We start from the raw sequence: 14,756 nt of genomic DNA on the forward strand, positions 1-14,756 counted from the left end.
TCACACAACCATGTCCATTATTTGATATTTGCAGGATCGAACAGGGCATGTGTGCAAATCTGCTATCACAGATTTAAAGAAACATCCAAGACACTTTTTTTTTGCATTTTCTTCTGTAACCTCAAAAAACACTATTTTTCAATGAATGAATTTTACATTATTTCCTAACAGTTTCGATTGTCAGTGTTAGTGAGGTGCCTCCAGTTCTCTAAATGTGGGATTGCTTGCTTCAGACATTCAGCTGGGGTGGGGAGGGAAAGGAGTGTGTGAGCCTGAGGTGCAGATGCATTATGGTTGGGAGGGAAGTAATGTCAGAATATTGTAGCACAACAAAAACAAATCACATTCAAAAAATGGACTTGAAAACTATACCTGAGTCTGGAAGTTGACTGTATTTTCCTATCACTGGACTCAGAAGCACAAATGTATTACAAATAGGGGAGAGAGAGAAAGAAAACAGACCATCAAGAATATGCATAGAAAAACATGACAATTAAATGCCAGCTATTTGAAAAGTAAAAAGCAAATTACACCATAAAATAGCCCCTTTCCCCACCCAACATGACAGGACATGCAATTTTCTGTCTGATTCCCAATGGAAAGACTGAATTCTAATGAGAGAGAACAACAATGGGAGGCACGCTATTGAAGCTTTCAAGGCCTGAAATTAGCGCAGAAACCAAACAAAGGCCTTTATGTTGATAATGAAGGGAGAATTTTTTAAAAGAGCCAAAATTAGCTGTAATTCTCAGAGGGGGTTCCTTAGAAAGCAAAACCCTTAACCCTTTTTTAAAAATAAAACACAACTCTTGCATCATTCAACTAAGTTGTCTGTGCTGAAGCTCAACAATGAGTGAGCAGACTGAAACACTATTCACCAGCTATTTAAGTGCGCACACACATCCAATATGAGCAATGAACGGAACCTTAAGTCTTGCATGAGCCTGGCACCCAGGAGCTCTGAAAAAATTTACTGGACAGAACTCCAAAGGTTTCCACTATTGTAAATCTCAGGACTCAAAACTTTGTGATGATCATAAACTGGGGTCCTCCTCTCCATGCCTTTCCTTCCATTTTCTGCTTGTTTGAGCAATTTCCATATAAACGGTTAATATACATAATGAGCAGATAGAAGTCTTGGAGGCAGGGATGGGGAATCTCTGGGGATCCAGGTGTTGCTGAACTACTTCCATGATCTCTGACCATTGGCCGTGCCAGAGGGGATGCTGGGAGCAGAGTCCAACAACATATGGAGAGCCGCAGGTTTCCCATTACTGCTTTATAGTAGATGGCTTTCAGCTTGTTATGTGCACTACATAAGCTAATCATGTAAAGAGCTGTGCTTAAGAAAATGCATTTGACACACTATAGGAAGCTCCATGAGACACGCAGTCATTTGGGAAGACCTGCCTCTTCCACAAGTATCACACGATCAGATTTTTCTTGAACAGGTGCTAAAGACTCTGAGGGAACTTCCATAAGGCACAGCTGATGCACCTTTAGCATCTGAACAGGAGAGAGTGCTAGGCTAAAAGCAGGGAACATAGTAAAAGTAGTCTGGTACTGGTTTGCTCCTGGTGGTGCTTTTATACTCTGTGAAGAGAAATTGCCTCTGCATCCAAACCTTATGGGCAGTATTCAAATGGCCGGGGGTGTTTTCCCTTCCTATAGCTGGCTGATGCGACTTACACCTGCAGCAGGTGGGAGAGTTCTACTTGCAGTGCTGGAAGAAGGCACATCAGTCAACATTCTCTTCTCTGAGCAACCCTTAAAGCTTTAAATTTTAAAGAATTGGACTCCTTTCCTACACTGACTCTGCCCAGTCTAGAGTGTGCAGACCTTTGTAGAAACAAAGATAAATCTTGTGGTTCATGTTGAACCAAAATACATGTTCCATAGAATCGTAGAATTGTAGAGTTTGAGGGGACCATGAGGGTCATCTAGTCCAAACCCCTGCAATGCAAGAATCTTTTGCCCAACCTGGGGCTTGAACTCATGACCCTGAGATTAAGAGTCCCAGCTTCTTATGACTATGTTTAAATGTGAATGAGGAGGTGCTCTGCTCCTCCCTGCACCAGAAGCAACAAAACATTCAAATTCAAGCTTGCAGTTCATTCCTCCTAAAGAAACAATGAGTGGAAAATCAAGAAGAGGTAAGAGCATTATTTCAGATCACATGGCAAACCAAAGCTTCTTGTTTGTTGATTCCAACATGCTGAGGAGCAAGAGTGCAGCCAAGTGGGGACCTCTATGTACCATGCACAAGTATGGCATTCACTTGTATTAAACCACTGTAAACATTAACTATGGCTTTAATGTGACATGTGAATACAGTCAAAGTGTGCAGTTCAAATGTAGAGAGTGATGGCCTTGAATCAAAGGAGAAAAGGTACTAGGATGCTTGCACTTAAGTTAATCAATACCAATAAATTATTGGATTGCCAGATAGTAATTTGCTTTAAAAAAAGAAACCACTCAAACAAACCTGATGAACTCTGAGCTTTGTCAATATGAGTGTATTTGCACAGGAAGCAAGCAAAGAAAATGGAACAATGTAAAGGCCCTTGCTATAGCTATTAGTTTTATTGTAACAAGGATGAATCAATATGATATCTGCACCCCAAGGTGCTGGATTTTCTAGTGCCAGTTATGGCATGACACTTTTTCATCACGCAGACAGTTTCTTCAGCAATACTGGATGCTCAGAGTTCCAGGCCTGAGTAAACGCTCCATGAAATAGGTGAAAATCACATGGCAAATCAGTGCTAAAAAATTAAAGTGGAGAGGAGGACAACCAGCTGCAATGAAAAAGCTGGAATGTGGACAAAGCAGCATGTAAAGCAGCCCTAAGGGGGGGGGAGGAACAAAGGGCCAACATGTATTTTTGTTTTCATTGTTCCCTGTTTAGGACTTCACTCTCTCCAAATCAGATTGGCACAGCTAGTTTCTTGGTTTTTTTTTAATACAGTACTTCCCTACAAGTGCATTTCCCACCTACAGCTGAGAATAGCAGCAGGCTTGAAACCTTATACAAATCAAAAACACAGTGCTTTGCTAAGCGAACCCAAGGCACGTAAGAAGGGATATGGTAGTTGGATGCCTGCACTCACAGTTGAGAAGACCTAGTTGTAAAAGCGAAGCCAGAGCAGTGAGGATCATGAAGAGCAGCAATCCTCCTCTTCGCCCAAGGAATCCAACAACAGGGCACATGGCTAGGCAGGATGCCAGCGCTATCCCTGCCATGGTATAGTAGTCCGCATAGAAATTGTTGGTGAGTGACATCTTATCTTCGTGACCCATCATACTCTTTGCAAAGCAGTGGTGTATCCCATAGCCAGTCAGCCTTTGGGAGACAAAACACAAGGAGGAACAAGGTGCTGTTATTGAATAGCCAGACAAATAATGACATACAACCCAAAGCTGGAATGCAGGGAGGGGAAATGCAGGGAGTCCCAAATGCTTTGCTCTTACAAAAAGTAGAGGGGGGAAATCTGAATTGCACATCAATTTATTTTATTGTTACATTTATCAGTCATCCGATAAGCATGGTTATTTCTCCCACTTGCTCTAGAAGCCAGGGTCAGATTTTAGGAAGAGTCTATACGAAGAATGAGGAGCCTGTGACCTTTCACAAGTTGTTATCATAATCCCTTATGATTGGCCATGCTGGCTGGGGCTGTTGGGAGTGGAGTCTAGCATCATCTGAAGGGCAATAGGTTCCCATCACTGGTCTACATGTTATTGCAGCAAATCATGTCCAAGCAGTTACTGTCAGGGCTCTGCCATAACATCTAGCATGACTCGACCTGGGGATTTTCTGTATTGCATGGAGAGATTCCATGCCAGTAACAGATCCCCCAAAGAGTATTCGCTGCCATTGAATAAACTTTCCCTGCAACTTCAAAGATCTATGTGATGAGTCTCACGGGACACCGCATTGTGGAGAGGAGAGCCACTGGGTCAGAGCAGCTTGCCACAGCTAGGCAAACGTGGACACTGCCTTGAAGAGTCGCTTATACATTACACAGAAACTGTTTTGCTACTGCAGCTCAGGTTCCATACATATGGTTAGGGCAGCTGCAATATCAACTAGTAACCATTGATGAGAGAGCTAGGGTGATATCACCTTTTGTGTTCTATGCAACACCAAATGTACCATTGGTGGTACTAGGTTAAATATTAACCAGGGCTGCGAAAACGTCATGCTTCACAATTATGTGACCTGCACATGGTATGCAAATTGATTTTTATACATAATTGCTTGATTTTGCACAGCTTATCCAATCTTACTAGTTTGGTGCAAAGGGCAAGGAACTATGGGAGATACTGAAGCCATGTCCTCTGAAAACAAGAAACCCTGTTCTTCAGCAATATTTCACTGGACATTGACTATATCACTGTGAAGCCATTCTTCAATGAAATAGAGGAAGGCACCCACATTTAAAAAAGCAAGCAGAGACTCAACACACAGTGTCTAATACCAGGGCCGTCTTGAGCAGATCGCGCGCCCTGGTGCTGAGGGGCGGAGGTTGCTCCGCCGCCCGCCCCGCCCTTGCAGGGCGCAATTGGTTTTCGCGCGGCGCCCTCCTTGCCAGGCCGGCGCCTAGCTTACCAGCCCCGCGCCATGGTGCACTGCGCCACCGGGGGTCTATGAAGAGCCGGCCCTGTCTAATACAGTGCATTTTCTGCACTTGCATGAGACTGCAGAATACATACAACCCTAAGTGTTAGCCAGGGCCGGCCCTACCATGAGGCAGAGTGGGACAGCTGTCTCAGGTGGCAAATTCTGAGTGGTGGAAAGTGGCTAGAAAGGTGTACCACATGGTCTGCCCTGCAGCCCCTAAGCTAGTTTACTGCTGTAGCATGGGACTTTTAATTTTTAATTCCAGGGGAGATGAGAGATTTCTCTGCTTTATTTCAAAATGTTTTGCTCCAGTTGCAGGTGACAAAGACTTTTGGCAAACTTGAATGCTTTTAGCCATGGTGAACACTTCCCACAGATGTCTTCACTTTCGACAAAAAGATCTGGATGTTTTGTACTCCCTCCCTCTGCCTCCTTGATTTTTGTATCATGCGCTGTTCACCTTAACAGCACTGCATGTACGGTGTTTTTCACACACCAAAAATTGCTTTGTGATACTTGCTAACAAACAGCACAAACCAACAGAAAATGCACTGGAAAGGCCCCAGTGTGAAACTGCATGTTACACCTGCAATAACATCCCTCCTTGTTGCTTCTCCACCATGAAGCAGTATTGGAAGCACGTAACCTGGAGGGTTGATTAACCATTCCCACAAAGCTGCTTTCTCCCAGTTAGGGTTGTATTCCAGTGTTCCCACCACAAAGATGGAACGGTGGGAGAAAGCAGCTGGTGGAGAGGGAGTTGGAAAGCAAAAACAGAAGGCAGGGAAAGGGCTTCTTCCCAACAGTGGCAAAACATCCCAATTCCAATGAAGAGGTGGCGACAACTGCAGGTGTTAACATTCAGTTCTCTTTTGAGTCTGATCCAAGGGCGAACTAACCACTTTGGAGAATGAAGAGCAACCAGATTTTCACTTCAAGAACTCAAATCCAAGACAGCAGGGGATACCCAATTTTAGCCATACTCCAAGAAGATCCATAGAAATGAGTAAGTCCATTGATTTCAATAGGTCTACTCTAAGTTGGAGATCACCCACTGGGATTTTGCGCTAAAGGTAAAGCATTCTTCACCTTCTCCTCATTGCCCCATGGGCACCAGTATGTTATACACTGCACAGGAATATGGTTGCACTTACGAATTAACACACAGCACAACGATGTTTTTCCACAGGTTCCTGGTTCCCACCACTTTAACAATGCAGACCTTCTTCGGCCTCCTGCCAAGTTCTCTCTCTAATTCTGAAACAAAAGTAACAATTCACTTTTTCAGGGGGGGGGGGGAAATCATTAGTTTTGAAATGAGGCAGAGCAACCGAGCAATATGGAGGTTCTAATACGGATTCTCCATCACTTCCTTCCAAGTTCCATAATACGGTGAACTCTATTCGAGTTCTTATAGACCTCTCAGGTCTGGCAATTGTGCAATATAAAGAAGAGTTTGGTATGTCTCCTTTAATCTTGATCCAATGACTGCACTCTTAGTTACTTGTAACCCCCCCCCCCCATGTCTTCATAGCTACATTCTCACTGGCTGGCTATTGTGTCTGACCACCAATATGTGGTCAACTTGCAGGACCCCCTTCTATTGGTCTTTACCCAAATACCTAAGGACTAGTATGAACTTTTGAGTAACGCACAGTACTCCAACCATATTAGTCCTTTCTAAAGGCCCCTGATCAGTGCAAATATATCAGTGACATTCACGTTCAACACTGCTAACTGCCAGAGGTGTTTCTTTCCCTAGTAACTGTAACCAAGGTTTTTTGCCAGGCCCACCTACGCTGTAACCTTCACAGAGGCCTGACCAGATGCAGTTCCATCTCAGGTTTCCTCTCAAGTAGAGATATTTAATAAAAATCTTAACCTATTCACATTACATTCTCAATACTTGTGCTTTTACCTAAAGCAATAATGCACAATAAATGTTTTCTTTACAGTGGGAAATACAAGTTTGTGGGTGGGCAGGCAGACCTGACTCAATTAAGAGACATGTAACCACTCGTCCCCTTTCGCTGTGGTGAAAAGAAATGACATTCTGATCCCATAAAATATAGGTAGGAAAATACCTGATTTCCCCCCTGTGCAGTGACTTACATGGGAGTAAAAGGAACCAGAGCCTGATCTTATCTTTTCAAATTATTTTAAGAAAGTCCAATGGAATTGAACTTTTTTGAGGAGGTATTTTTTCTATCTTGAAATGCAGATGTTTCATAATTTCTCCTAGGATCCCTTTGTGTACTTCAGCTTTCCCCAGCCTGGTGCCTTCCAGGTGTTTTGGACTACAAGTCCCATCAGTCATGCTGGCTGAGGCTGATAGGAGTTGTAGTCCAACTACATCGGGGGGGGGGGCACCAGGTTGGATAAATTTGATTTAAAGCACCTTAGCAAACAGATGCCCAAGATTTGTCTTCAGTTTCTATCTTGGCTTTATTAAAAGTGATTTGCAGGTTGGGGAAGGTTTTGTGTAACCAGCGTTCTTTTGCACTGTATTAACCTAATTAGTTTGCCTAGGCTTTACCATTATTGCCTTAAGTCTGAAACAACTGCAAAGTCATCTTAACACCATGCCCTTACGCAGAAACATAACCCAAAGCTTATTAACTGATTGGTCCTGTGAAATATATTGCTTTGCGGTCCCTGTGCATTTTTTTCCTTGACATTTGTAACACGTGGGAAGACAAGCCTCTCTCAGAGTAAATTAGGTAGTCAGATTCCACCATCCCCACTACAAACACAGGAAATTCCATTTGACATTTTCCTTTCACGTGATGTGAGGAAAAGCCCCAAGGAAAAAAAAGATGTTTTACTCATCTTCTTGCAAACTTTATTGGAAGTTTTCCTGTACACCGCAAGCATCATTCTCTGTAATCTCACAAATTTGAGGACGCTGCTGGAAAACTATCATACAGATAAACCATACCATTTGCTGCAAAATAAGAAGCCCCAAATAGCATAGGAGCCATCAGTACACACATGCACCTATTATTTTTCTTAACTGCTGTAGAAGTGTAGGGCAAAGAAAGATCATTTTATAAGCAAACAAGCAACTTTCCCTGTTACCCTCAAAGGGTTGCATCCAGAATTTCTATGAGTAGATAGGAGGTGCCGTAACAGAGTTTGTAGAAGAGTTATCTTAAAAACACTCAAATATATTGTGGGGTGGGGAACCCAGTGTCAAATATACTACAGGAGGAGGATGTTCTCATAACCAGAGTGTAAAACAATGACAGGCATAGGGGCAAAATAATAAGGTCAGGATTCCTATGTATGTTGCATGTGTTGCTATTATATTATCTGTTTGTTACATTTACACTGCTTTGCTTCATTGTGGGGCTCAGGGCAACATACAGGGGTTTCCACCAACAGTTTTCTATCCAGGCACTGACCAGACTTAAAGGTAAAGGTGAAGGACCCCTGGATGGTTAAGTCCAGCCAAAGGCAACTATGTGGTTGCGGCACTCATCTCGCTTTCAGGCCGAAGAAGCTGGTATTTGTCCACAGACAGCTTTCCAGGTCATGTGGCAAGCATGACTAAACCACTTCTGGCACAACGGAACACTGTGACGGAAACCAGAGCGCACAGAAATGCTGTTTACTTTCCCGCCACAGTGGTACCTATTTATTCACTTGCACTGACGTGCTTTAGAGAACTGCTAGGTTGGCAGGAGCTGGGACAGAGCAACAGGAGCTCACCCCATCATGGGGATTCAAACAGCTGAGCTTCTGATCGGCAAGCCCAAGAGGCTCAGTGGTTTAGAACACAGCGCCACCCACACCCCAGACTTAGACTTGCTTAGCTTTGGCAAGACTGATTCATCATGGAGACTCAGGCCATGCAGTAAGTAGATACATTCTACTAGTGCAATGGAGGTCTTATCATCAACGTAAACAAAGAAGTGCATCTCTAATTGTCTAGTCAAGCGCACCTCATCAGATTCATTCCACTGTTTAAGGCCTTGTATGTAAAATTCAGCTGAGTATTAGGGGAATCACCACTGGATTTCTCATGTTTGGCTGCAGTTAAGGCGTAGCTAGTTATGATTATATTAGCAAAACAACAGAACAAAATGGAATTGTAGAAGGGGAGGCATTTTTTTATATAAAAAAAACCCTCTGCTTTTAAATTTATAATGTTTTGAACAACCCCACTTCCAGTGCAATTTGTTAATGGTTCTATTATTTTCCTTTTTGGAGATGTTGGACATTACATATCACCTGGCAAGGCTCATCAAAAGCTTAAAACCTGTGCCTATATAAGATGTGTTGTACCTATATCCAGTGGGGTTTTTTATGGGGGTACGCAGGGGTACACATACTCCTAGCAGTATTTCAGTGCGAGTAGGAAAATGAGAGTAACCCTAAATATTTTTTAAAGAGAAAAAGCACTGCCTATATCCATTAATTTATCCATTTCACAACCAAACTTCTACAATCTGCAGAGCTCCAGAAGTTGGATGGATCCAGGGGATAGCTTCCCTGTTAAAGAGACGTGCATAGAACTCTTCTTATATTGTAGTTTGCCTGCATTTGAGACACTGGTCTTGCGCTGTCACAAGTCAAGGAGGCAAAATTCAGAGCGCTAGCCTCTACATAGATTTAGAGCCCTAGCTTTACCTAGACTGATACTAGAATGTATTTTATATGTGCTGAATTGCATAAGAACATAAGAAGAATCTGCTGGATCCCACAGTGGGCAATCAGGTGCCAATGAGAAGCCTGCCAGCAGAACCAGAGACATCAGCACTCTCACCTGTGATTCCCAGAAACTGGTATTCCATAGCATCCACTCTCAGAGACAGTATGCATCCATAGGTTAAAGAATGAACAATTAACAAGCATGCCTCCAAGATATCTACATGAACTATGGACACACCTTGTTGGCTGCCTAACTCCACCTGCCTCTTTTCAATATTTATTCAGTAAGCCGCTCTGAAGGTTGCTTACACACCAATATCATTTTCTAAGTTATTTCCAGTCTGCTTCTTGGAACGTTAGCAATGTCTTGCCAGATCAGATTCTCGTTTGGAGATAAGAACAGGCAGGCATTGCAAGAGCCAGCAGGTGAGGAATTCCTACAGTGCCTCTGATATTATAAAACATCACAAGCTGCAGGGAAAGTATCAGTCGGTGCCAGTGGGACTGAAACCGAAGGCAACTGTGATGCAACTGAGATTTTATGGAGCACAGATTAAAAATATATCAACGGAGGGCACATGAATGTAGCCAGAGAGGCAGCTTGTTCAAAAAGATGCCCACAGCCCTCTCCTGTGCACATGTGTTTGTGCGTAGCGGATGTCTCAGTGGACCAGACAATTCAGCCTTAGAGGCAAATGAGGAGCCACTGTACTCCCCCCTCCTTTGCCAAGCAGCCTGATTGCTGAACTGTTACTTCTTCTTAAAGCAAGTAAGGGATCAAATATTTGAGTGCTCCCCTCCCTATATAGAAAACACCCCCTCCACATACAAAAGTTAGCAAGCGATGGAACAAATTTCCAGCCTGGCACATAAGGGTATTTTCATGTAACTATAATTTCATTACATTTCCATCTGCATGTGCAGGATACTTCCTTTGACACGGGGGAGCTTTCAATCATTTGATCCCTATCTCCAGTGCAGCCTGAAGAGATACAGCTGATTCACAAATGAATCAAGTGAGGCTGCTGATCATGAAGCCTGGGTTTGAGGGTGAGCTGCTCGAGGGCTTTTGTAGAACTTCTGTAATCTTGCAGCCTGGAGAACATGTGCTTATACATTACCTCCAGCCTGGCTGCTTCCCTCATCCCCAATCTGGAACGCCCTGATAGCAAAGCCATGTGACGGGTTGTCCTGTTCGTCACTTCCTGGCATGAGGAACCATTTCTGGCCTGTGATGGGGAGCCAACCAAACAGGTAAATGGAGCTTGGTCAAATAAGTGAGGGAGAGGTGTCAGCAAAGGATTAGCAGCATTGTCACACCAAAGTCACAGCCTGCCAGGAAACAATAGAAGCAACATGCACATTCCTACCTAAGCCATGTTCATCTAGGTCATTTTGTTTTGCCCCCCCCCAACTCAATGCATCCAGTCCCACAGGCCATAGGCATCCCCCAAACTTCAGCCCTCCAGATGTTTTGGACTAAAATTCCCATCTTCCCCGACCACTGGTCCTGTTAGCTAGGGATCATGGGAGTTGTAGGCCAAAACATCTGGAGGGCCGCAGTTCGGGGATGCCTGCCATAGGACATCCAAGCACACAAACTATGTTGACACCCTGCTAGTTCCTTCGATTGCAAGGCTGTGAGCCGAGTCATCCTTATCTTATCTTCTCTCTACCAAGCTACTGCGACTTACTCAGTTTCTCCCTACAACCACAAAGGCTAAGAATTTATTTAAAATTATCTGGATTCTAGGAAGTTATTTATGGACTCAAATAATCACATTAAGGCATGTGGTGTGTTGCCATCTCTGGAGCAAAATACATCTTGGCCCAGGCAGTATTCAGATGGGAGCTCACCCAGTAAGACCTAAATACCACTTTGAGCGCCCTGGCAGGAAGGGATGGGTACAAATGTAACTGATAAGCAAAACAAACAGGTGCTGCTGAGGGTAGCAAGTTACTTAAGTTCTGCCACCGATTTAACATTTCAGCTGCATTATCCAAGTCTACCACATCAGACCATTTGCCCATTCGCACAATCACTTCCAGTGAGGTGAGTAGTGGATTATTACAGACCATCTAAGGGTTGCAGCATGGCTCCAGCAACGTATACATGGTAGCTCAATTCATAGCCATACCCAAAATATGAGTGAATTGCTTGTGATGGAAGTTTTACTCTCAAAGCCACCTCACTGTGGCTAAACTACAATGCAGAACAAGTCGTCATACCGATGAGGGCGATAGAAATTGGCTCCAAATTTGATAAAAATGTGTCAGAAGCTGTTTGGGGTGTGTATTAAGGTTGTTTTGTAAGGGAAGCTAAAGGGGTACATATTTCTGCTTTGGAAAGGATGGTGCTTGATCAATTCACACTAGTGAATATGCAGTACTCTTCAGTTTAACACACCATTTGGGAGCTAAAGGGGAGCTCAATACTGATTCAAGTGATTACTTACTAAATTGCTAAAGTGTAAAGAATATAGAGTGATTTGCAATTATGCGTTCCCCCCCTGCATTGAAGCCATCATTTTCTGCCCATCGTTTTGTGGGCAAGCACCTTTCCCCTCCACTATATTACGTTTCTACTTTGTACATTGAGCGGAAATGTTATTTCCTTTTCTCTAAGGGATGCACTGCCATCTACATTTAAGTCAACATGTGCTTTCAACGATTAATCATTGTCCTCTCCTCATATGAGATGGTGCAGTAATCACTTTAGCAAACTTGGGGGGTAAATTGAGTATGTTTGTTGCCCATTGCGCTACTATGTTCACCTGTCACGCCTCCCCCCACCCTGCCAATAAATTCCTACAGCAGTGCAGACAGGAAAATGCTTAATATATGGGTTTACTGAGATGGTCTAATAAATTGGAGGTGAAGGGAAAGAACAAGCACAATTGGCTTCAGTAAGAATACAGAAACAGATGTGTCCTGTTTCCTAACAGTAACTCAACAATATATATATATATATATATATATATATATATATATATATATATATATATGCAACTAGCAACATAGAAGTATATATCTGGGATGCTTTTCATTTCTGTAGAAAAAGATTAAGCACAAAGAACTGAGAAGTGAGCCAATCTTCCTGTATCTGGCAGTTAACAGGCCTGGCTTCCTTAGGCAGTCCTGTATTGGAAAGTTTTTAATGTTTGATGTTTTATTGTGTTTCTAATATTCTGCTGGGTGCCACACAGAGTGGCCGGGGCAACGCAGTCAGATGGGCAGCATATAAATAAAAAAATAGTAGTAGTAGTAACAACAACAGCAGCAGCAGCAGCAGCAGCAACAGCAACAATGTAAAATCAAGGAAAATGTCACCAGAATAGGGGAAGCAGATCCTTCTTATTCAGAAACGATACCTTATCTCTAAAGCAAAACTTCAGAGGAGGGACCAAACCATTATTCCCCTCACTCCTTTGTATTTGTTGTGTGGACATTCTGAAGTCAAACTACAGAAAAGCCTAAACTTCCAATGAAACCATGAGAACGCAGCCATAAGCTAGAGTGAAGTAAGTTACCTTCCCAAAAGCAAAGCAAGCCAAAGAACACAATTTTTCACTCTGTCGAAGTCCAAAGGTTCTATTAGGTAGCTGATTGTACAGTGTAGAAACCATTCATCTCTTTGTATTTTCATAGCCTGTCACAGGCACAAACACTCACCGGGCAATACCCCTTTGATATCACATTCTGTGCTTGTCCTGTCCTTGTGAGTGATGTGAAGGATGAGCTTCTTTGCAGCTTCGAACTGTTGGGTGGCCATCAGCCACCGAAGGGATTCTGGGAAAACACTTTAGAGATGAAAAAATCTGTTAGTGGAGGCTTACAAAGAACTAAAGCAAGCAGGAACTAAAGCAAGGTTGGGGAACCTATGTTGTTGGACTCCAACACCCATCAGCCCCAGCTAGCAGGGTCAATGGTCTGGGTGATGTGAGTTGTAGTCCAATAAGGAGGACCACCCCTAAGCTAAACTTTATATCCAATGAGTGATGCCTCTGCTAGTACAATAATGAAGCTGATATGTACATTTCCTGCATGAAATCAGACACTCTCAGGGAAGTTTACTTTATTTTAAGTCAAGGGACCAATATTTGAGCTTCAATGCATGCGGCATGAGAAGCAGTTCCAATGCTGAGAGTGCTTTTGGCATTATTCATGTGGGGAAAGAGACCGTAGCATGGAAGAATAAGTAATCAGTGTTGATTTTTCAGACCAAAGAGGTGAGACAGATGCCACCAAAGAGGTAGGAATATCAGTGGCCATGATTTACACCACAGACAAAAGTCTCTTTCCCAAAGAGAGCCCTGGGAACACTAGGTTGGGAGTGGAGGAAGAGGACTAGTTTTGAAGCACCTTGACCAAAACAATAACATCCAGGATTCTTGGGTTTGGGGGGACATCACAATAGTTAGATTGGCATAAAACCAAAATAAATATGTAGATGTGGCCAGTGTGTATTCTAAAATTGTCTCCATAGATTTCCTATGCTGAAACACCCACTGCTTGGACAGTGTGTGTTTGCAAAATCTCTAAGTGCAGCCACATGCCCACATCCAAAAATGACAAAAAAAATCCATCCTTATCCATTAAGACTCCTTGCTTTTATAGACTGATGTCAGAATACTCTATTTGGCCAGTCTTATGAGTGGAGGAAACTCCTGGAGATATACCCATGTAAGTCAATTTTATCTCTTTCTTGACTCCCAGATTTGCTGATGATCAACATGAGAAGAGAAGCGAGGGATATACCCTCTTTCAGCTTTGTTATCAGCAGCAGCAAGACATGGCAACAGAAACCAAATGGAGAGTGCTGACAGTGGGAGAAGTGGAATGAAGAATATGCAATGCAAACGGGAAGAGAAATGCAGAGAAAGAAAGGGAAATGTGCTTTGAATACACAAAATCATCAGGTACCTCTACATTAGAAAATCACAAGCTGGAGCCATACTAAAATTACTTTGATTCCCCACCCCCAATCCTTTTCAGAAGGAACAAACAGGTACTGTACATCCCCCAGCAAGCTCAACAGATATTCTTATCTTTTAGCTGTTATCTTTAAGGGCAGAATTTGTTGATTCACTCCAGAAGTAACAGTGATTGTGTGTGTGTGTGTGTGTGTGTGTGTGTGTGTGTGTGTGTGTGTGTGTAGATGAAGGGGAAGGGGCATTCAGTACATGCCATATAATTATTCTGTGTGTGTGTGTGTGTGTGTGTGTGTGTGTGTGTGTGTGTGTGTGTGTGAAATCTAAAGGGGTAATAGGCACACTAACATTTTTTTTCTAAAGTACAGTCATTTTTACATTTCCTCTTAAAAAAAGATTTGAAATCCATACTAAATCAGGGTTGCAACTTCTTTCTAAGATAAATGCTACCAAGTAATTCTGTAGCGGCCAATATAACAGTTGTAAGCTTCATTGTTTTTTGTTATTTGAACTCCAAATAACATTAAACTGTTTGCTTACTGGATTGA

General features: G+C 42.8%; 1 protein-coding gene across 2 annotated transcripts in view; it reads right to left on the minus strand.

Moving 5' to 3' along the window:
* The window catches only part of SLC22A23 (solute carrier family 22 member 23), an 88,870-nt gene that overhangs the window by 10,839 nt on the left and 63,275 nt on the right, over positions 1-14,756 (minus strand). The window contains exons 5-9 of one of the 2 annotated variants that reach the window (XM_035126383.3): positions 12,950-13,077; positions 10,399-10,506; positions 5,779-5,881; positions 3,111-3,343; positions 373-405 (exon numbers count right to left, since the gene is read on the minus strand). In XM_035126383.3, coding sequence (XP_034982274.1) covers positions 373-405; positions 3,111-3,343; positions 5,779-5,881; positions 10,399-10,506; positions 12,950-13,077 — 605 coding nt within the window. The remainder of the gene's footprint in view (positions 1-372; positions 406-3,110; positions 3,344-5,778; positions 5,882-10,398; positions 10,507-12,949; positions 13,078-14,756) is intronic. The other variant, XM_035126384.3, reaches the window with a different exon arrangement.

This window comes from Zootoca vivipara, chromosome 8 (assembly GCF_965207765.1).
Source record: "Zootoca vivipara chromosome 8, rZooViv2.hap1.1, whole genome shotgun sequence".
NCBI lineage: Eukaryota > Metazoa > Chordata > Lepidosauria > Squamata > Lacertidae > Zootoca > Zootoca vivipara.